General features: G+C 45.7%; 1 protein-coding gene across 10 annotated transcripts in view; it reads left to right on the top strand.

Annotated features, from left to right (window-relative positions):
* Positions 1–24,125, top strand: part of LOC117903411 (cAMP-specific 3',5'-cyclic phosphodiesterase) — a 108,263-nt gene that overhangs the window by 53,370 nt on the left and 30,768 nt on the right. The window contains exon 1 of one of the 10 annotated variants that reach the window (XM_034815422.1): positions 22,981–24,110. The exons of 8 other annotated variants lie outside the window; for them this stretch is intronic. In XM_034815422.1, coding sequence (XP_034671313.1) covers positions 22,996–24,110 — 1,115 coding nt within the window. In that variant the 5' untranslated portion in view covers positions 22,981–22,995. Of the gene's footprint in view, positions 1–22,980; positions 24,111–24,125 lie in introns of those variants that run through there. One more of the 10 variants, XM_034815423.1, reaches the window with a different exon arrangement.

The raw sequence follows: 24,125 nt of genomic DNA on the forward strand, positions 1-24,125 counted from the left end.
AGCCTGCTCAGGTGGCAGTGGTGCTGCCGGTGGCGGGACTGTGGCTGCCTTCTCCTTCGTCTTTCTCTTTTTCTTATTCTTCGTCTTCGTTTTGCTCTTCTTTTCTTTTTCTTTTGGCAATCAAATTTTTAGGCGCAGATTAGAATGCTGCTTGTGCGAAAGGGAGACAGCGAGTGCGAGGTCAAAGTTCAAGGTTGCCTCCTCCCCCCTCTCAACTAGCATGAGGGTGGCATACCCATTCACCACTCTCTCTCTCTCTCTATACAGCCTCCCCCTATTTGTATTAATTGCTTAAAATGTAAATCTGTAAAACAAAAAACAAAACATCAGCGGATGGTGGGGGGCGGAGAGTAAAGCGAAGATGTCAAAGCAAAAGCAGTAGCAGCAGCTGTGCCGCCTTTGATTTTCCTCGCCCACACCAGCCCCACTCTTCCGCTCTCTCTCTCTTTTTTTATTGTTAAGACTCGCTCTGTCGCTGTCGCTCTTACTTCTGCTGCCATCGGCTCTCTTGTGACGTCGCTGCCGGCTGCTGCTGCTGCTGTCTGCTGCTGCCGTCGCCTCGCCTACGTTTTGGTCTGCAGGGGGGCCGGTCCCCGGGTAGGGTCCGGCAGGTGCCGTTTGTTTTCTGATAACAACACTCGGGCAGCGTCGACGATCATTGTTGCTGTTGTTGTCGCCCGCTGCTTTTTTTGTTTTAACTGATAACAATCTGAGAGTCGGCATCGCTTTGTAGGTGCATTCGAGCCGGTGCCGGTGCCCCTCATCCCTCCTAGCACCCAACTCAACCCCACCGAAAAGCAAATAAGCGTCGGGCTGAGTTTTCGTTTTTTATCGCAGGCGATAAACGATGGCCAAGAAGCAGTCGCCGATGAAAATACTCGTACCAAGGAGAAGCAAAAGAAGAGTCAGCAAAACCAGGCAACCGAAAGATTAGCAATTGGCTCTTGGCTCTGGGCAGGGGGATGAGCAAAACAAGTGCAGAAGAATGTGGGTTACAGATGGGGGGAATGAATACTAACGATATTTAATAATTGCGTAATTCATCGGATGTGTCCATGGACTGGCATTTCTCCATATATTTTCTTACCGATTCACGATCTAGCTTCGAGGAATAAGCAAGGGTTGACGTTTATGATCTTCAATGAATATAATTTTCAAAAACATCTTCAACAGTATTTATATTTATATTTCGCTTATATATTTTTATTCTCCATAAACTTTGCTATATTAGCAGGAGCCATATAGAAAGGCAAACGTGGAAATTAAGTAATTAACTTTCACACTTTTGCGCTGAACTCTAACCCTAAGAAGGGGGTCGGTCATGACGTAGCTAGAATATTATTTACTCGAAACTTTGGCATAAATCAAACAGTTACATTTATTCTTATATCAACGCCACCCTTTTCAGTGTTTTTGCTATATTCCCAGTGGGATAATTCAAAGTCACGTTTTTTGTTTTTGTTGTTTCCTATGCGATTTCTGTTTCTGCCTTTGTCGTTCCTCTCTTTTTCGTGTTTCTGCGGCTGAATCCCACTTGATCCATCTGTTGTCCCACTGCGTGTGTGTGTGTGCGTGTTCATTTTCGAGTCACTATAAGCTACGGCGCCGCGACGCTGTCGCTGCCGCTGCCGCTGCCGCTCTGTCTGCTTGGGTCCGGACTCCGGAGTCCCTACTCTGCCTGTAATTGGATTTCCGCTGTTTGCCAAAAGAGAGCCAGAAATAAGGAAAGAACGACAGAGTAAGAGAGAGAGAAAGAGTGAGCGATGGCAGCGGCAGCTGTTTGATGATGGATTTCCAGCCGCCGTCGCCAACGTTGTCGTCTCATTACAGCCAAGGTGTATATGTTAAAGGTGAGGTATTCTCGCTATGGAAATGAAACGCACACATTTATTTTCTTTCCTTTCTCTCTCTCTCTGCAATCAAAATGGGCCAACTGCACACGTCATGGTGGTAAGCATCGTCGTTATGCTTCCCACCCTGTCTTGAATTCACCTAGATTACAACTTTCAATTTCAATTGCCAAATGCGCTTTGCTAGCGCGGCGGGGGTCACCTCTCTCATTAGGCATGGCTACCTAGAACACCCACCCATCCCCCCACTGCCTGCCCGCTTACTTACAGGCTTACACGCTCGCTCTCACGCATTGCGCTGGCTGTGCTCTCTCAAGCTTGCCTCTGGTTTTGCTCTCTCGTTCGCTCCCCAGTCTGTGTGTGTGTTGGGTGCCGTGCCTGTTCGCCTTCGCCTCAATTCGTTTTTCGCATCGTTTTGCTGCTGCTGCTGTTGGCTGTTGTCGCTCTGTGGGGCAGCTCTGCTGGCGTCGTCGTCGTTCATGTTGAACGGTTCTCGGCGTCGTCGTCGTTTCGGTTTTCATCATATAACGTAAAGGCACTTCGGGCGTGCGGCGCGGCGCGGTGGTTCGTGTGTCTCGCGCTCTCCTCAAAAAACCAAAAAAAATTCTGTGCTAAATATTCCAATTCGAAAAATTAGTTCCCAATAAAGAATTAGTGCGAAAAACCAACGAAAATTCAATTGAAATGTAACGGGAAAAAGTGTGCATAATAAAAAGCAAATAAGAAGCAGCAACACCAGCAGCAACGAACGGGCAAGCAAGTGCAAAAGGCGAAAGGCAAAAAACAAGTGGAACAGAGACAAATAAACAAAACGCAGCAGCAGCAACAGAGACAGCAACAACAATAAGAACAGTAGGAGCGGCGCAGCCAGCGCGAGAGTGAGAGTGGAGCTCAGCAGCAGCGGGAGCAGAGAGTGCTGCTGCAGTGCCAGTGTGTGTGTGCGGTGCGGTTGGTAGAAAAGGCGAGGAAGTGTGTGTGATTCGTGTGATGTTGTTGTTGGAAACAGTGCGCGGTACTGTGAGAGGATCATCGTTTGATAGGAAAACCGCGAGCAGGAGCGGTAACGTGAGCATGAAGAAACTATATACATACATATATACATACATATATAGTTTCTTCATGAACGTGAGTGAGCGTGAATGAGGTGTAATGAGAGGCTTGATAGCGCCACCGTGAGAGGCTGAACGTGAATGGGAACAGAGACAGTGTGTGAGAGAGAAAGAGCAACATCAACTGCAGTGGGACGCTTCCCCAAGAATTAATTAGAAAAAATAAAACAAGAAAAACAACATCACCGCATGGCACAATTTGAATGTTTTTCAATTAATTGTGCGATAAAAGAGAGTGGAAAATCGTTGTAAATATCGGTAGTCGATGCATGTGATATCCTATGTTTATCCGTCCCCATATAATGATTTAGAAAACAAATGATGTTAGGTTTGAGAAAATACAAGAATAGAATAAATTAAAGTCTGAACAGTCATGGCAGATGTCTACTGTCGTGATCCCATAGTTGCATTTGGAGCTTAAATTATGCGGGGCATAGGAAGTATATACCCGAGGCAAGGGTATTTAAAGTCTTGCCGGCTGCTTGTCGACGTCGCCGTTGACTGTTGATTTTTATCGGCAGCTGAAAAAGCGAGAAGGCAGGAACAACAGAAGGAGGAAAGAGCGAGAGGCAGCGGCACTTTTGCCTCGAAGCTCAATGAAAAATCTTCGAAGACGTAAAAGTAAATGTCTAAAACATGTGCCTATGTACATATATATGTATGTATATATGCATGTGTATGTGTGTATGCGTTCGCCGCTAAATTGGCAATGGGTGTACGCGCAAACTTGTCGCGTGCCTTGCTATGTGCGCCCTGCTGTGTGTGTGTAGTGAATGTGTGTGGCCCACTGTGCGTGCGTGTTTACGTGAGAAATGGGGCAACGTTTCTGCTGTTGATAAGAAATAATAGAATGAAGGGATAAATATCGATAAGAAATGATTGAAAGAAGAGGGATAAGAAAATAGAACAAATAAAGGTAGCCGCTATCCGCCGATCTCCAACGATTTATGGTTGAAAACACTGGGAAAACAGCTTGTCCAGCAATTTCTGTTCATTCTCCCGTATATTTTCACTAATTTGATATCATGTCTCCATCGTGTGCTGCTTCTTCTTATCCACTCAGCTTCTTCGACTTCCACTTTGTGCTGCCTTCCTCCTCCACCTCTTTTTTTCTTTTTCAACTTTCTGTGCTGTGCTGTGCTGTGCTGTGCATTCAAACGAAAACGAGAACGAAAATCAAATCAAATCAAATTGAATTTTCAACAGGAGCCTGCGACTGACTACTGTCCTGTCCTCTCGGTTATTCTTCAAGACCTCTCCCTCTCTCTGCCATGCTTCTCTTTTGCCTCCTTTCGCTCATTGAGCACACGTCCCTTAATGCGATGTTGCCGCTTTTCACTAAAAAACTTAACTCCATCTCTCTCGGCCATCTCGCGCTGATTTCAAAAATGAAATGTAATTTACCACAGAACGGCAACCGGCAATCGCCTCACCCTAGTCAACATTTATTCTATTTATTTGCGAGCCAATGAGTGTATAAATGTATGTACGTACATACTGTTTGGCTAGTTTTTTGGGCGCAAAATCAAAGCTTAAATTGGAATACGTTCAGAGAGAGAGAGAGAGAGAGAAAAAGAGAGCGCGACGCTTTTCATAAGATTCAAAAACTTTTCAAACAAATCGCAAAGTTTTAATTTTGACAGTCCAAGATGAAGTGCGCCAACACTGAAGAATCTCCTGTGTGTTAAGCGAGAGGGAGGGCGGCAACAGGCACAGGTTCGCTGTGGGTGGCATAACCATTCGTTGGATAATGGATAACGCTGCCCGTCTGCCGCCTGTCACATGTGAAATGATTATAAGCCGGTCCCACAGTCACGTACCAGACATTAATAAAAGAGAGCGAGCGAGAACTAATTGGAATTCCAAAGCGTTTCGTTTCGTTTCGCTTCTCTCTCTGATGATCGTGCCCATGTGCTGTAATGAGTGCACTCCGATGCCTGCGACTGTGCTTATCCCTGTGGGTGTGTGCACTTTTATCAGCCACCACTGTACTGCCTGCTCGGCGATGCACGGAGAGATGGATTGAAACTGTAGTTCTGCCGGCTCTGCTCTGCTCTCTTTTCCTTGCTCTTTGCTTGCCATGTTGTTGATCGTGCTTTGCCAATACAGTGGCGTGGAAAAATATAGAGCAAGGTTCAAGTGATCCACGGAGGCGCCGGCGCCAGCGGCGTCTCTTGTGTCGCGTCACTGCCGTCGCAGCTGTTTCATTATCGTTTCCTTATTTTTGTTTGAAGAGCCCTTGTGTGTCGTAGTATTGTGGCTGTTGTCGTGGTTGTTGTGGGTTTATTTCCATTTGAATATTGATTTATGAATGCGACTGTTGTACAGATTTATGGGCTAATATGTACGCCCAAGTCTACCGTTTGTTTTCGGGGGCGCCAGCACCAGCACCAGCACTAGCTTTAGCACTCTCCCTCTCTCTGGCTATCTCCCTTGCTGCCATAAATCATGCACCCAAAAGAGGGACGGGGGTTGACGCTGCTTTCGTCACTAGTCCGGTCGGCCCACTGATAAGGCTTTTTATCTAATTGATGGCAATTTACTGATTGATTGATGTAAACGATTGAGCGAGAGAGGCGCTAGGGAGGCGCTCTGTGTGATTAATTGATTGATACAGCACTCTAGCTTTGATTGACTCAAACTGTCGGTTGATCACCCAGCCCCTCCACTCGAAAAGAGGATTACTTTTCCCCTCGATGTCTGACATTTTCATGCAGTTTTATGCGCTATGATTTATTGGCCAATTGCATTAGAATGGCTAAACCCCCACCCCCCATATCTTTCACTGCAATCTGTCTAAATCTCTTTCTCTCTCTCTCATGCCTCGTGTCTGTCCTGTGAAAGCATGAAAATTTATCGATTTTGTTTGGCGGTTTTCCAGCTTTACATCCTCCACCCGCATTCGCCGGTCTAGCTTTGGTTTGAAGCATGATTTCCTTTTCCCTTCCGCTGCCAGCCATGCCACCCCTTTTTTGGCACTAAAAACTTTTCCCCCATCCACACCCATGTGGGTCCCTTGTCCCTTTCTCTCTCCTTCCTCCACACATTTATGTGTGTGCGTGAGTTAATTTAAGCCTCGCTTTTGCTCCTGGCTTTAGACTCTGCTCCCTTGCTCTTCCTGTTATTCCTCTGCGCCTCCCCTGCCACACCATCCATTCACTGAGGCGATAAAATTTTTATTTATTGATTTTCATTTATGCTTTCCTTCCTCATGCACGCATACGGTAGGGTAGGGGTGTGCGGGAGGTAGGGCAGGCTGCCTACTAAACAGCTGCTACACTTTATGGGCCCCACCACTGTAGCCGCCATCCGGCATTCTCGCTTCATCTTCAATCTCCATATAGCGGTAAGCAAACGGTAACGCATCTCCCCCTCTCTCTCACTCTCTCTCTCACAGAGCAATTACGTGCTGTATAAAAGCTCACCGCAAGCATTGGCTTTCTTCTCCTGCTACTGCTTCTCCCTTTTTTTACGATTCTTCGCTGATTTCTACGATAGTGTTGTGCGGGGGGAGGTGTCTGTCAGAGGGTGGTGGCAGGTTGTCAGAGGTTATGTTGTGTGGGCGGGGTGGGGTGCGGAAGGTGATAAACTTTTCGACGGCTCCGCTAATTGGATAACTCAAAAGTTTTGATTAATTCTCAGCGATAACGGAATGCGATGCGATGCGGTGCGGTGCGATGTAAGGTCAAAGGTCAGCAGGGTCATCGATAAACGATTGTTTTTCGTGCAATTTCAATTGCGATCATATCGAATATAAATCAAAACCGAAATGTATGCAGAAATCTTTGAAGCAAATATTTGATTCGAATAAATTCGATTCGATTATCGCTCCACAAAGTGGAGCTACTTTAATCCAAAGTGGAATTTCCACTGCCCATAGATTTAATGATGATGATCAATCATTTCTAGCAATTTTCTAACAATTTTCCTCCTGTTGCGCGTGTCCCGGGGGAGAAAGCTTCTTTGAAACCACTATTTACATTGAAAATTCCTATGCTAGCAGCAGAATTTTACTCAACATTCCCTAAGCACACACACAGACGCAGCAAATAATTGCAAAATGCCAGGAAAAGGCGCAGAGGAAAATGAGAAAAATAGAAAAAATGTTTAATGCTCTTTGGCCACGTGTGTCTATGGCGAGGGGGGAGGTGTAGGAGTAGGAGTACAAAAAAGCATAATTGAAAAAAAAATTAAATTAAAAATATCTGAGGGAATTTGCAAAAAGGTTTCCCACGCCCAGGCAGGACTACTCCGACGATTTCTCCTACTCCTCCTGTTGCTCCATGCGAAAGATACGGAAAAATAAGTGGAACTAGGTCGCCCTCTCGTCTACACCCTACCCCCGTATGCCAATTTCTTCTTTAACTGAGGTGGAAAATGGAAAGTTTTCAGCTCCAGTCCCCTGTCTCCCGGGGAGCCATAAAACTGTTTCGGCCAAATGAATATGAATCGTCCAACGGGAAGCGGCCGTCGTAGATCATTTGAGAAAGTTACGGCCTGCTCCCTGCTTATTCTGTTTATAGAAAAATGTACGGGGAACTAGAAGACTTTTCAATAATTTGGTTCAATGTTTGTCTCTGTGTGTGTTTTGTTTTTCTGGTCTACTATTTTCTTGTGCCTTTCATCTTTTTGCTCGATTTGGAAAATGGAAAATGTACTTATTTCTCTGTTGGTGGATGGATTTTAATTTCCGTTTCCCCAACATGACATTGCCATGCAACGTCAATGTCATTCTCAATGTGTGTGTGCTTGTCCTCCATCCTGCATGACCATCTTCCATCTCCACACTGTCGCAGAGGTATCCTGGTGTGAGTCCAGCAGGACAGCAGGATGTGCCATTGAAAATACTATTTCTCTGTGCGAAGAGACAGAAAGAAGGTCATGCATGGCTTGCAATCGTTGAAAATGTTCCATTGATAGACCTATTTGAGCTACTGAATCCATAAAACTACAACTGCAGATAAAGTGGGGTTTTTCTGGTGTGTTCCACAGTCAAAAAACAAAAAGGTGTGGCCCCATATCTTCAGACATCGGTTGCCAAAGATATAAAACGCTTTATGCGATCGGTAAACAAATGACGCAGTTTACAGAACCCCCAGACGCCAGACGCCAGACCCCCGAGCATTCCGTTGGTTTATGGCTGTGGAAAAACCTTCCATTAAATACCATAAAATGTGGGTCTGATGGCACGATTCTTGCTTTCGGATTCGCTATGGAACAGAAGTTGTAATTTGTATACTGGCTACCCTATGGGGATTCTAAATTCTTTCACTTAATTCCATATTCTTTCTATATTTGATGGGTTGCACATGGGCTGACGTTTAATGTCGATGCCGTCGATCCAAAAGTTAATTGCATGATCTTTATGGCTTTATGGAGCTGCTGCCTCTAATGACCGATCATTTCTGCCATATATCTATGGCTATATAATTAGCGGTATCGCGTGACGACTCGGCTGCAATCTAACTGCCGCAAAAACGGTGAACCGAAGCGAGACCCCGGTACAGCAAAGTGAAGCTTACCTTTTAGCGCGACTGTACCACAGCAGTGCTGTCGTGTCACTTGACCAATTCCCAAAGCCGGCTACTCACTGCCCTCCCTCCCTCCCGTTGGCTATCTTTTGTGGGCAAAGGAAAACAAATTTCCATTTACCATTTACCATTCCACACCCCCTCCCCACATCGTTCCTACGTCCTACTCCTGTAGAAGCTGCTTTTGTCTTTGAGGCAAAGTTGTTTGGTAAAAGTTTTCCCTAAAGCAGCAGCAGGAGCTCCTCTTCATCAACTTGCTCTTCCTCCTACTGTTGCGTCTCCAAGTTTCTGGGTCCAGGAAGTATTTTGAAATTGCATAAAGTCTCTTTCAGAGCAAAGATTTCAATTAAAGTTGTGCCCCCTAGACCACACCGGGCGGGGTGTGCCCTGCAATAGAAAGGACCCACAAAGGACCACAACATGGCATTCGGATTTAGAGAAAGAAGAAGGGAAAAGAGGGGAAAAGGGCAAACGATAGGCAAAAAAAATATAATGAGAGGCAAAGCATAAAAGTAGGGATTAAAAGGCCTGGCCTGGATTAAAGACAAGAGCAGAAGAGCCTATCCAACATTGGTTTATTCTGTTAACCAACACTTAACCCACACTCGAAAATACTTTTTCATTGGTGAGCTTTTCAGAAATTCTTTTTTTGTTTATAAATCCACAACATTCGTTATTTTCCAACACAGTTAACCAACACTGGTTTGCAGCACAAGAAGTGCTGCCGAAAAGTATTTCCAACACTGATTGGACACATTCGTTTTGCATAAAGTTTCGTGTTCGCTTGGGTTCTCTTTTTACGATGTGTGAACTTATTGAAAAGTAAAAGGTTAAGGGGTCACCACCTCCCTCCCAACCCGAAGACCGTTCCCAAAAACTCGCATGAACAGAGAAAGAGAGAGAGAGAGAGGGCAAGAGAGTGATACAGCAAAGAGATCTAAGTAAATAAAAACGTGAACTGCATCCCATTAAAGTTGATCTAATGACCGCCTACGTGAGCGGACTTCCCAACGAAGGTGAGAGATGCCCTAAGAAGAGAGATAGAAAGAGATATAGAGAGAGAGCGAAGGCCTGAAGTGAGCTCAGAGGCCGTGACCATTAATGGCGCCTACAAAGCGAATTAGCCAAAACAAAAAAGGAAAGAAAGAAGGCTGGACGAGTGTTTTGTGGTGTCAGAAGAATGAAAAATTGAAGCTGTATAGGGAACAAATAGAATGGACAGAGAGAGAGAGAGAGAAGGACACTCTCCCTCTACAACAATAAAAATAAATAAATACAAATTATATGGAAGTGAGCAAGAGCGAAAGTGTGGGCTACTCTGTTGTGGGATGATTCTGTTGACTGTTTTCTGTTTTCTGATGAGGCTCGAGAAAAAAAATACACACACACAATCGAATTATTCCATATAAAATACACAAGAAAGTCTCATCTCATCTCGAGACACCCTCCTCCGTCCACTCTCTGCCTTTGTTCCATGAAATAAAATTAAAGCACTTAAAAATTGTGTTCGTTGCATACATTTTGGGGCAAGCGAAAGAACGTGCGAGGGGGAGGTGGGGCTGTAGCGTTATGAGCGTTACGCGCTCTGACGTAAAAGCCCATACCAGACGCACCCATTCTCTACCAACCGACACGCACAGATACACAGACAGGCAGGGAGAGCGAGCTGGAGAGCGGGAGAAAGAGAGAGAGATTCGCAGATTGTCGGCAGCATCCAACGCATAAATATTAATAAAGACATCAAGAATTGATTGAATCGAAAGCGCAAAGCGAACGCATTCGCATTATGCCAGGCTTAGAGATGGGTGCGTGCCAAATTAGAGATGGTAAACCCTGCCTGACACGTACTTCAATTTTGGTGCGGCGGTGTCAAATATATCTACCACTCTTAATGTTGCAAATACTCTTATTAATTAGTCATTTAATGTTAAGAATAATTTTTCGCTTGCCTAAAATAGAGAGCGAATTCTTTAGCTCGAATGCCATGCCCTAATTTACGAGAGTCTCCCCAAGTATTTCCGATGAATTATAGTGCAATATTATCATCAAAGCCTCCGTCCCACCAAAAGCGTTCTTTGTTTCCCTTTCCCCCTTTTGATCCCCTTTTGTGGAGGTTGGGGTTTGCCCATGTTGTGTCCCTTAATGAGTTTTGTGTGCTTCAAATTGAAATTTTCAACTTGTGAACAAATAAAACATACCCAAAGTGAGGTTATGGCATGGCAGGATGCTCCCAAAAATTGTGCGGTCGCCGTAATGGTGTTTTCAGGGACAAGACTGGAGGTCTGGGGTCTTTCTGTTGATTAGGCGATGCTTCAGTTGATAAACTTTCCCCCGCAAAATTCACTGGAATCCCAGACCCCTATAAGCCGCAAGCCCACACGCCACGCCCACCTACGACCGACGCCCACACATTTGCTTTTCATATGGAAATTTTCCAAAAAACCGCTTTTCCTGTCACGCCCCTTCCCCCTCGCCACCTCTCTAAAATCTCTGTCTGTGTCTGTCTGCCGCTTTCGGGCTGTGGGTGCTATAAAACTTTATTTTTTTGCACAAATATTTTTATGTAAATTGTTTTTGGCATTTATTCATATGTGGGGGAGTAGGGGCGTGTGTGAGTGTGTGCCTGACATTTTCATAATTTAACTTTTTGCCCGAAAACAAACGCAATTCGAGAGCGCAAAAGAAATCAAGGAATAAAGTGCGACAAGAAAATTACCCGCTAAAAAACGCAACAGAATATGCAAGGAAATAAAATGCAACATTACACAACACTAATTAATGCAACCCTTCACTTATGTTAACTTTGTGCAGCAAATTGCGGCATTAATTGTGATTTTTATTGACTTTTAATTGGTGATTTCAAATTGACTTCTCGCGGAGGTTCTTGAGTAGAGTTTCAACGAGTGCGGGCATACCTTTGGGGGGGCCTTTATTTTGTGGTAGTGCTGGGTATCACACATCACTGGCGGCAGTTCATTTGGAAGTTGATTAGTGATGAAAAGTTGTTGCTTTTATCATTATCTCTGCTGCTATCTGTGTGTTGTTTCTCTGTTATATTCGGTTGGGGGGAAGGAAAGAAAGACTCTTCTACCGTCAGGGTCTGGCTGCTGCTTCGTTGAGGCTGAAGGAGCATGCTGAGGCTCCTGCTGGGGCAGCCGTTGTTGCGAGGATGCTCAAGGATACTTTTGAGAGAATTGTTGCTTCTGTTGTTTGCCCTTTTCATTCTTTACCTCTCCCTCTCCCTCTCTCTCGCTGTTTCTGTTTGCCTGTCTTGCTTGTGTTGTTGTTTCTCTTTCTCTTAATGAGTGAAATAATTGTAGTAAACAAAAAAACGGAAAAGCGTAGTGGATGGCCCCTGAAACGCTCTAAGTATGAAAAAAACTCTTGGAATTTTGTTTCGCTTTCTGAGCTTTGGTATTCAGGATTTCTTCAAATAAAGAAATGTCTTTATCTGTTTTGGAAAGAGTTGGCAGGAGGCTCCTTGGATCTACTCTCTCTTGTAACATTTCGATAAAATCTTCTAGATCGCGGGAGTACCATCTGTGGGTTAGGGTATACCCGCTTTCAAAACGCAGGCCCACGAAAACTTGTGGGCAACAAAAAGAGGCACACAAGAGGCAACAGCAGCACCAGCAGCAGGTGGGTGGCTGGATGAGGTGTGAGCGGGGGGTAGCGGCAGCAGCAGCGACGACGACGACGACAACGTTGTCACACTTAATGTTGCACATACTTTTCGAGGTCCTTGTGCCAGTAACGGTTTCCGTTCATTCTACTTTTACACTTTCTTTGATTGTGTGTGTGTGTGTGTGTGTGTGTGTGTTTGTGTGTGTGTGTGTGTGTGAAAGATTTACATGTACATTCCTCCCACCCCGCCGACCGTCTGGGTTCCATCCACGCTCTTGTGGCTGCGCATTTTCTTTTGGGGTTGGGTGGCCAGGCCTCTGAAAAGAAGGTCCTTGCCGTGTGCTTGCTGCCAAATCAAGGAGAATCTTCAAAAATTAGAATCTAAATTGGATTTCAGCCTGAAAATTTCTTTATTTTGTGCATTAAATGCAAAATCTGAAGAAAATTTAGCAACTGCAAGCTGCTGGTAAAGTTAAAGGCAATCTTGAAGTATGAAGTGTAATGCGGCAGCGCCCCTCGGTTTGCGCTCTATGTTATATATATTTCTCTGTCCCATACCTTTTTTTTTCCAACAATTTGTATGAAATTCTCCTCTTTCTACTTGCGGTTTCATGGCACTTTTTTGACTCGTTTTAAAGAAATTCCTCCAAATTTGTCCCATTTAATTTGTGCACATTTTTGATGGTTTCTCCTCCATGTACACTCCTTCTTCATATACTCTTATGTATGTCTCATATTTCCGTATATTTCCGCTGCGCATTCCGTTTGCTCCCTTCTCCTCCTACTGTCACGCGCTTCTCGTGTTTCTGGTTTGCTTTTCGTTTGAGCATTTCACAACTGCTTTGCATCTGTTTGCTTCAATACAATTCATCTAACATTTCACCTTTTTCCTGTTTCCCCTCTCACTTTCGCGCACTTCTCTCTGTGTGTTTCGCTCTAACAACTTCTGTGACACTTCTTACACTTGACTTTTCTTGTTTTCGCATTGTTCTTATCTCACTTTGCGCTGCTCTTCTGTTTGTTGTGTTGTCTCTATCTCCCTCTCTCCGTCTGTGTACTTTTTGCACTTTATTACACTTCCGCTTTTGCATTTTCAGCGCTTTTTTCCGTCCCGACTGTCGCATGGGACTTCCTCTCTGGCTGCGCCTTAAACTATGCTATGATTCTGGCATATGCACTTGTCTTTCGCTTTGTGAGGATGCATCTATGTGTCTGCATATGTTTTCTGTCTGCAAGTTGGTCTCGTTGCTGCCACTCTATTTGCGGCACGTTGCGTGCGGGCGAGGGATGGGATTTCGGTTTCTTTCTGAGAAAATCCTTTCATGGATATCCAGTCCGTCTCCGGCAGAAATCTATTTATTAATATATCTTCAATCTGTGACCGCATTTACCCCCCGCCACATACATATGTACCCCCCTGTACACTTCTCCCTGCCCAGCACTCCCATCCCACTGCGCCTCTCACTCATCGCTCACTCGCCTGTCAAGCTGTCTGTCCCGTGCTTCTCTCCGCCTGCCCCACCGCCCACTACTTTCTGTCTAGCTTCTCTTCCTGGATGTGTGTCTCTCTCTCTCCCTCTCGCTCTGTCTTGTTACGTATTTGCATTTGTATTAAAAACGCTTAAAGTGGAATTTTATTTCCTGTTTCTGTTGTGCTCCGCTCTGTCCCTGCCCCTGCCTCTGCCTCGGCCCCACCCAGAATAGAGGCCTCTTTTTCTTCCATTTATTGCTGCGTCTTTCATTCATTCTTCTTTATTTTTTTTTGTTCATTTTCTAATGGCATTTTTACTCTGCCCATTCCAGTTCTCTGTCTGTGGAGTTGGTGTATGATATGATATGATATGATATGATTAAAGGACTAACCCATTTGGAAATTCTCATATTTTTGAGCTGAGTTTCGAGCAGAGAATATTCCTTTCAAGTATCAAAAGTTGGAATCGAAAATTCACGACTGCAAAGATCGACATTACAAAACTCTCCGTTTCTCCGTTGTGCAACACTAATTAGGAATATTCGCAGAGAACACTTTACAACTGTGCATAAACTGAAAAAGTGTCGGTGGAAAAAGCATCGTGCAATAGTGGAAGCTTCAGTAGCAGCAGCTGCCGACTAGACTGTACTTTAAATGAATTTCCACGATTACGAGTCGTTCTGTTCGTCTGTCTGTCTTTTCTCTCCGTGTATGTGTGCGTGGGTGTGTGCCTGTCTGATGGGCAACTCTTTTATGTTATTCTGGTAAAATCCTGAAGGGATTTCCACCTACTTATCGGTCCAACTCTCGCTCTTGCTCTTGCTCTTGCGCTCTCTGTCCGCTCTGTCTGACTGCGTCTCTGTGCCCACACGAATGATATCATTCTGGTCTGTTGCTCGCTGGGCATTTTCAATTTCTTTTCCATTTCATTTTCATTTTCGGTTGTGGACCAGCAATCAACGTGCTATAAAAAGCCATCAGTGAAAGAGGGCGAGTAGGAATGAAGATGGGTTGTGTAATGGTCTTATTGGGCCTGTTAACGGATTTTGCCTGCCTTTAAGCAGGGGGCAGGCCTCCAAATGGAAGTGGAAGCTGCCCTGCCAGTTGCTGTTTGCTGCTGCCTCTTCCACTACTTTTAATTTTAATAAATGCTCAACGGCTTACAGAAATCATCATCATACTTCGATGCTCCGCCCACTGTGGCTATGTTTTTTTAATTGTTTTGTTATTGTTGTTAAAAGCGCCCCTTAAGCACATTATAGTTACACAGATAAAACGTTCAATTAATAGCTTTAAGCAGCACATTCTCTCTATCTGTCATACGTGTGCATTAAGTATGTAATCACCTGCCACGCCTATTCATCTGCCTACACTCCACAATCTGCCACACGTTGCGTGTTAATTATGCCCAAAGGTAAAAGGCAATTGGGTTGAATGCAGGGAGCGAGAGAGAGTTGAGCCTTGAGGAGTCAACGCTTCCGCCCAAGCCCAGCTCTTGCTGCCCTAAGGTCCTCTTCTCTTGTACACTCTTTCATTTTTGAACATTTAATTTTAATTTAATTTATGCACACACTCACACACACACACACCCACAGCCACAGACAGCAGACAGGAGGTGGGGCTTTTGGCCCCTTTTTGGCGCACAGTTGGCGGAGTGCATTAAATGATCATAAACTAATTAAGTTGTTTTGCTGCTGGGGCATGCCGAATGAATAATTAAATGAATGGAAATGTGTGTGGCAAATAGTTTTAAAATTTGCTGCATACTTTGGGGCGTTTAATTTGGGATTAAAATGCGGCGATTAATTGTAAATGAGCAAAGGGCGGGGGAGTAAAGCTGAAATCAGGCAAGTCCCCCTCTAGGGCTCCAGATGCACAAATACAAAATAATATTCCCATAATTATGGCGAGGCAATAAATGGTTTATTCGATCTGAGGATACTTTTAAATTACTCTTTTTGTTGTAAATGCCGTAATCACAGCTAAAATGAAAGCCATTAAATATATCCCAAAGAAATAAAAGAGGAAAAAACAAAAGGAATTTCAACAATTTACGCATTTTGCGTAGAAATTGTTTCATCCGGAATTTTCCAGCCTTTTGGCCTTGCCAACCAGTTTCCCTTCGCTCCATGCAAAATGAGGCTCGTTTTTCTTTCACATGTTTGCAATATTTAAATGTACATAGAAAGAAGCAAAAGTTGATTTGCCAAAGGAATTCCTTTATTCCCCCCGTTTTCTCCAACACACAGACACAACACACACACACACACTCTCTCGCTCTCCCTCTGTCTGTCTGTCTCTCCTTCTCTTTGTCTGTGTCTCTCTTTGTGTCCCTGCCTTATTTACAATTTCCATTTTATTTTATATATACTTTTTCCCTTCTTTAAAGGCGAAAAAAGCTTTTTGGGTCAGTTTTTTGTTGGTAACATTCCTGGCTTCCAACCTTTTTTCATGGCTCTGTAACTGCTTGCAGTTTATAACGCCTCACAAGTGCTATCAATGTGCTCACACAGATACACGCACACACATGGATAGCACACACACATTCACAGCAACACTCATGGATAGAGGGGAGCGCCAGAGAACGGAGGCATTGGCTTTGAGGCTCTGCAGAGCTCTGGCTCTGTGCCTGACTTGAGTGCTTCATGCAATTTTTTTCTGTGCCCTTACAGACAGAGACACAGACAAGACACACAGATATGTGGATACACAAACACACAGAGATAGGCATAGGCAGCAGTCGATTGTAGCTACAAGCATAATCGTTGCTTATTGGCAGCTGCTGCCAGCCATTCCCGAGCGATAAAGATGAAAACGCTGATGGCGCAATGCTTCCTCCCAAAGCACACGAACACACACACACAAGAGACTGTGAAAGAGTCTCATCTTTATTAAATATTTCGAATACCCTTCGTGAAGTGTTGCTCTAGACTCTGTGCAGCCTAATATTCTCTTTTAACTGCCATTAGAGTCATTGCCTGGACTCCATAATGATGTGTGGGGTACTCCCCAGACTTTCTGCTCTTTGGCAGCGTTTTTCTTTTCCTTTTCCTTTTCATTCCAATTACAGATTCACTTTTGTGCCTTGAGTAATTACTTCTCAGGGAAGGAAAACTTCCATGGAAATATGTGAGGATGTGGGGGGACGTGTGTACCTCTGTACGTACTTTTTTCCATAGAAATTCAAATTGATTTCTCTGCAGGAAATGTTGCTCCAATTAAAGTTCAAGTTGCTTTTAATTACAGCTATTTTTCCCCACAACATTCCCACAGTGCAGTGTAGTAGAAAATATTCCCTGAAATATTTTTGCTAAATTTCCATTGCACCGGAAAGTATGCAACACTTTGTTGAGCGTTGGTGAACAAAATTCCTTCCCCTTGTTGCTAGAATTTTTCCTGGACTGCTTTTAAATACACTTTTGCTGCGAAATGGAAAATGGACCTTTCCAACGAAAATTCAGTTTAGTTTTTTTTTTGTTGAGTTTCGTTTTAGCCGGAAATGTTGCTCACCAAAAAGTAGGCAACACTTTGGGCAAGTTGATGGAATTAAAGGCAATGGCACACGGCGAGGCGGGTGGTATAGGGGGAGTTGAGTGTGTGACACACCTGGAGGCTGCCCAGCCACGCGGCAATGCCATCCTCGCTCTCCTCCTGGTGCCTCCTTCAGGTTTTAACTTTTAAATAAAGCATACTTTTAGGCAGCAGAAGCAGAAGCAGCAGCAGCAGCATTTTCTACTGTCACATTTAATTGAGTTTCGCCACGACGATGTCAGAGGCAGAGTCGGTGGGCACACAGCACAGCGCTAAAAGCAACGTCATTTACAGCACCCTCTACCAAAAAATTATACGTGGCACGAGACTATATGTATCCTCGGCCTCCGCCTGCGTCTGCGTCTCCTTTACGTATCTACATTTTTAAGATGCCTCAGCTGTGGCCACCTTACTGTCTCCTTCGTTCTTCCTTTAGTCGTTTCTTTCATTGTTCTCGCTGGCATCATTTAATTGTCAAAAGACTTCTTGCTGGAAGGTGGCAAATGGGGGATTTTAGTGGCTTCAATTTCGCTGTGGCAAGGGGGGATGAAAGATATTTTTATATGACAATTTCCAATGTCTTTCTGTCTAATGTCTGCGCATTCTCTTTCGCTCTTCCACCTTTTGTTCCTTCTTCTTCGTCTGCTTCTTGTGACGTCATTGGTTCGCCATTCAATTTGCAGCGACAAAAGGAATTACAACTCATGAAGCAAGATGAAAGGCAATCGATGATGGGGCTGGGGAGGGTAAAAAAGGGAAGGCTGGACCCAAGCTGAAGTGTGGAAGCTCAGCAGGAGGCTGAATGAATGAATGACCGTGCAGGTAGAGTGAGGTTATGTGCTGTACAAATGTTCCATAGGCGAACGGACACAGCGAAACACTCAGAGAACAATTGCAGAGGCTTGGGCATGTGAGGGAATCTCTTGAGGATCTTTCTTCCATTGATAGATTCAGTTTGACTAGAGACTGAAATGTATCCTGCATAGAGCTGAGAGGGGGATCTGGTAGCACTTTTTCCCTTCAATTTGTGATTCAATCAATTTTCCATACCCTTAGCTAATCCGCTTAAACGTAGTAAAAGTTTCTTGTGTGTGTGTGTGTCGTCTGGCGAAACTTGAAACTTTTTCGCAACAAAAAAAAGGGAAAGGACAATCTCAAAGGACACAGTGGACAGTGTCCCTGCCTGCCGCCTGACTGCCGTCTAACATGATTTGCCAACACTTTTTACATCTTAATTATATTTTGCTGCACATAATTTAATTGCAAATGTCTTCCACTCTCTCGCCTTTATTTGGTTGCTCTTTAAAGTGGAGAAAACTTTCACATTTTTCGTGAATTATGCAAGACACACACACACACACACACACAGAGAGAGACACAGAGGGGCGGCTATGTGTGGCAAGTGGGGCGTGGCAAGTGGGTTAAGTGTGTTAGCTAAAAATTCATGGCACATACAACCCAGACAGACAGGCAAGAGCGAGAGAGTGTGGCATGCAGCACACTTTTGACACACATACATGGATGGATGTACATGCAAATTGCAATGCCATTAACTGTGCATGTGTGCGTACGTGTGTGTGTGTGTGTGTGTATCTGTGTGTAGTCAATACGTTTTGACACTAATTTGGTCAGTATTTGCATTGAGACCGAACCCCATTGAGAATGGTATTCGCCAAAGGCCATCATCATCATCAGGCAGGCAGGCAGGCAGGCAGCAATCATCGGCATTTGGTCGCATCATCATCGTCACGATTCGGATTTCCATTTCCAATCACCTTCCACGTCCGGCCTTCACTCTGGCTCCTCCCGGCTTCTGCCTCCCTCTGGCACTTTCTTGGCTTGGCCAAATACAAAAGCCTCAAATTGCAGCTGGGACCAACAAACACGGACCAGGAAATAAAGCAGACGCCAAGGGGAGCGGACATGGCCAGTAGCCAGTGCTCTTGGTCAGTCTGTGGCTTGAGTAAGCAGCGGAACAAAGAGCCACGAGCCAAACTCCCTAAAGCTGCAAAAAATAAGACAAATAAAAGCCAGATGGAAAGGGGAAGGGAGAGCAGGTGGGAGTTAGTGTAAATTGAATGCGATTTATGTGAAGAGAGCGAGCGATAACTATGAAAAGCGATTAGAAATATTCACAAGATACAAGTAGAGTCAAAGTTTCACCCAAAAAAGAATTGAATGGAAAATCATTTCATGCGTTGAATGTTGCCTTGAAGCGGAAAGTGGAGTGGATGGGATGGGGTCGGGTGGTTGGGTAAATATCTCTTCTCACCCCATTCGAAATGTTTGCCAAATATTTTATCCATTATGATGCCTCATGCCCCCTCGTGCCTCATGCCTCATGCTCCATGCATTTTGCTTTAAATCCTCTGGCCGAAACTATGCGCATATTTTGAAAGATGTTTTGCATTAAGTAGAGAGAGGGGAGGGGAGGGGACAGTGTCGGGTAGGAAAAGACGGAAGGCGGATGCAGGATGCGGATCCTAAAGAGAGAACATTATTTATGACGTAGCCGTAGCGGTGGATATTAGGACTGCTGCTGCTGATGATGACGATGATGATGAGGGAGGGAGGTGCGGGTACTGATGTTGTTAATGGATTGTACACACACAGAGCACACACAGCATGAACCCTGGCAGTAAGTCCTGGCCTCAATGTGATGCATTTCAGCTGTGGATATTTAAGTGCATCTTAAAAGGGGGTTCAAGTCGCAGCAGCTCCCTTTCCCTTTCACTTTCCCTTTCTGTCGCCCTGCATCCAACTCTTTGCCTGATTTTTGATTATTTTTAAAACCCCATTTTGAAAATATATTGGAATTTCCTTCTTTGTTTTATGGAACAGAATGGAGCTGCTGCTTTTCTCTGTGTGCTGCACTTAAGCCATCAAAGATAAACACAAACTTATACTCTTTTCTGACGCATTGTTTTGGGGGTTTGCTCCTGTTTCGCATCGCGTTATGCACAAGCCATGCATGTTGTTGTTCCTTGCGATTCTCGCTTTCGCTTGTGCACCGCTGCTTGAGGCTCAGTGTATTCCAGCCTTCGGCTAGGCAGACTTAAGCTGCGTTTTTTGTTTGCTTTTAAACTGGCGTAACCCTTTCAGCGCAAGCCATCCCGTCGCCAGGGTTGCCAGAGCTCTCTACGTTTTCTCCTATTTTTGCTGGAACAGCTTTCGGGGCTTTTGTTGTTGTTGCTGCTTTTTGGGCGACGTGCAGTCTGAAAGTTTTTCCTGTTGTCTGACGGGATTTGTATTTCGATTTCGCTTTTTTGCTGGGGGGGTGGCGGTGGAGGCAGCATTTTTATTAATGAAACACAATGTCAACACTTGGCGAGAAAACCAAAAAGTGGATACGGAAATGGAGAAGGAAGAGAGCCAGCGGGAGAGAGAGAGAGAGAGAGAATTGTGCGATGTATAAATATTATGTAAACACGCAAACAATGAAGTGATTTGTTGCTACTTAAATGTAGCCCCCGAGAGCGAGGAAGACAGAATGAGAGGGAGAGGGAGAGGGAGCAACGAAACAAAACATTGGGCAACTGTGGCTCTGTGGTTTGGGGCATGCCTCCAGCCTGAGATGCTGCCCACACACACACACACACACACACACACACACACACATATTTGTATGTGTATTTGTTATATAGAATGTGGAATTAGTTGCCTAGAAAAGAAGGAAAAGCAACAGAGAGCAACACAACAACAAAAAATAGAACAAAAAATTGAACACAAAAAAAATGAGAAAAAATTGAAAGGAAATATTTCTGAGTGTGTGTGTGTGTGTGTGTGTGTGTGTGCTTGCCGGACCAGGCGCAGTCGCTGTGAAAGTAGCAGAACACAGCCCCAGGGTTCTATACCCAGAGTGAGCGAGCGAGAACGATGCCTGTGTCTAGCTTGTTTACCAACACTTAGAGAAGCACCACCCAACACTCACAGCCCAAAGCCAGTGCGGTGGCAGGGGGCAGGCGGCAGGCGGCAGTGTGTGCCCCACGCGATAAGCCAGCCACAAGATGAGCTGCACACCACAGAGGAAAGACCGATGGCCATAGCCACAGCCACAGTGGCAAGAACAGAAACAGAAACTGAACTACTCCCCCCAGCTAGCAGCACCTGCAAATTCTATGTGCACTTCCATGGATAGTCCAAGGAGATAGTCACAAAAGTCACGCCTTTAATTGAATATTTATTTATTTATCACACAAATATTTATCCTCCCGACCAAAGAGGAGTTGCTTTTGGCTGGCAGAGCATTTCCGATTCGTCCTTCAAGCAGCCTCAAACTCTTAGCGGGCAGGGGGAAAATATATATAGAGGAAAAGCGTTTTTACTGCACTTAATTCACTTTAGATGTTGCCTCCCCCCACGTGCCACTGCCTCAGAGTTCTCGCTCTCTCTCTCTCTGCCCCGTTTTAATGCAATTTGAACAAATTAAAAAGTAGTGCGTCGTGGCACACGGCATGTGCGGCAGGTGCAGCCGAGTGGGAGACATCACTTGGTGGCTGCCGCTTCTATTGGATGCTGTGCTGCGGCCCCACTGCCATCATCCATAAGAATTTGTAACGCTTCCTGCCGTCCCGTCCAGAGGCTAGCTTTGTGATAACTTTAATTAAGGGCAATCGAGTTTAGTTTTTAAATTGCAGGACCCTAAGCCTGCCTCTCCCGCTGCCTCTTCACTGTTGTGCCCTTGAATGTGACTCTGGATGAGGTTCAAGTAAATGGCGAAAAAACAACATACATGTCATGTGCGTGATGCGGCATACAAGTGCTAGCGATTAGAGGGATTCATTTGTAAATAAATGTATGAAAACAAAAAGTGTCCGTTCGCTTATGGGAACTTTCTTTGAAACCAAAACGTGGGCACAGGGCTAGGGCCCAAGACTCTGAAGTGAAATTCTCTTGAACTTGAGGACATGTCTCCCGCCCGCTCTCTCTGCATATTGCTTTTCCCCCATTTGGCCCGTTTTGGTTAATCGTGAACTTGAAAAAGAAAATGGTAATTGGCAAAGTGATTGCACAAATTGGTCTGGACATTGTCTCTGGGTCTCTGGTTGCTGCTGCTGCTGCTGCTGCTGCTGCTGCTGCTGCTTCTGCTGCCGTAAGTGACCTTAATCCCTGACCTCCTTGTCGGACAGGCAGACAGGACGGACAGACGAGCAGCAATCTCATTGTTAAATCATTTCAATTATGGATGAACTAAAAAGTAGCTTCTACTCGTAGCAACATCATCATCATCATCGTGCAGTAAGCTGATGCCTCCTCATGGCTTTTGGGTGCAGGCGAGGAGGGAGCCAGGGACAGAGAGAGAATGCTGCTGCTGCTGTGTCCTTTGTGGCAGCGAGGGGTTGCCTCTCTGTGTATCCTGTGGGTGCAATAATTGTGCATTGATTATCATAATATTCTCGCATCGCTCATCAAAATTGCGCATAAAATTCAACTCCAACGAGTGTCAGTGCGGAACTCAATCCCAATCGTTCAGAAGGCAGTCAGTCAGCCAGTCGGAGACAGATATGGATACATAATAGGTACAGGCGCGCAGCTAGAGCTGGCTTCCAAGTGATGTGTTGCCCTGCCACGTGGCCTGTCAGTTGCACTGCCACTCTGCCTCATGTGTGTGCTTCCGTTTCCGTTCTCATCTCCGTCTCCGTCATCTGTCTAGCAGCGGATTCGGATTATGCAAATGCTCAAACGAAACGAAACGAAACAAAGCGAAACAAAGCGAAAACAAAACCAAACAAAACCAAATTGAACCAATTAAAAATCGTAAATAAAACGTGCACAAATTCAGCAACAACAAACAACGCAAACAAAATCGAAATATAAATAATCTCTAGCGAAAGATGAAAGAGAACTCTCAGGCATTGAAGCTTCACTGAGGCAGCACCATGATTGCCACGCTCTTCATCATTTTTGCATTTATACGCGCCTTCCCCTGGAGTCGCCGGCGTGGGGGACACGGACCGCAGCTGGCACTGACCCTCAGCCCAGCCGAAGGAGTGCGGCAGGAGGCGCCGCAGCAGGAGCAACAGGAGTCGGAGCAGACACTGGATAACAACAATCGGCCACGTCCCTCAATCTCAATGGGCACTGGCGGTGGCGAGGGTGTGCCGCGGGCCAGACGCAAATCCTCGAAATTCCACGAAGTCACCTTCAGCGGCAGCGTCGGCGGCGGCGAAAGTGATGGTGAGGCTGGGGAGGCAGCCACAGCAGCAGCTGGAAATGGAAATGGAAGTGGAAGTGGCAGCCACGCTGAGCCCATACCGGTTGGCGGCAACAAGCGGCACTCCCTCAGCACCACCAGCAACTCGAGCTCCGCACCGTATCGCCACCTGAGCTGCACCACTGGCACCGGGACGAGCAGTCGATCGCGTGGCTCGAGGGACTATCACGAGTACTACCAGCTGCAGCAGCAGCATCAGCAGCAGGCGCAGCAGCAGTCGTCCTCCCTGTCGAATGGCGGTGGACGGCGAGCGGGTCTCAGTCAGCGCAGCGACACGATGGCCACAGAGGCGGAGGCCGAGGAGTTCGAGGAGGATGAGGAGCGGCCACGCTTGGACGATGACGAGGATGAGACCTACGACCGCGAGACGGAGGAGTTCTACAGCAACATACAGGATGCCACAGGACCCGGTGGCAGCTGCAATCGCAGCAAGCGCTCATCGCTCTTCTCCCGCTCGGACAGCTCGGCCACCACCACCTCATCGAGCGGCGGGGGAACCTTTACGGGTGCCATGGCCGGTGCGGGTGGCAAGCGGCGTTCGGCCGCCTCCATCATGTCCTCGTCCCTCTGCTCCGATGTAATGACCAGCGACAGGCGCAGCTCCACCACAACAGAGTACAGCATAAGGTCAGTGAATGCCACTGGCAGCGGAGCAGGAGCAGGAGCAGGAGCAGCAGGAGGAGGACCGAGCGGCACTCAGCAGCGACGCTCGAGCGGTCGCATTAGACGCTACGTCTCACGGATGACCATTGCGGGCGCTCGACGCCGCACCACCGGCAGGTAATGAAACGCCTT

The sequence above is a fragment of the Drosophila subobscura genome, chromosome A (genome assembly GCF_008121235.1).
Source record: "Drosophila subobscura isolate 14011-0131.10 chromosome A, UCBerk_Dsub_1.0, whole genome shotgun sequence".
NCBI classification, from domain to species: Eukaryota; Metazoa; Arthropoda; class Insecta; order Diptera; family Drosophilidae; genus Drosophila; species Drosophila subobscura.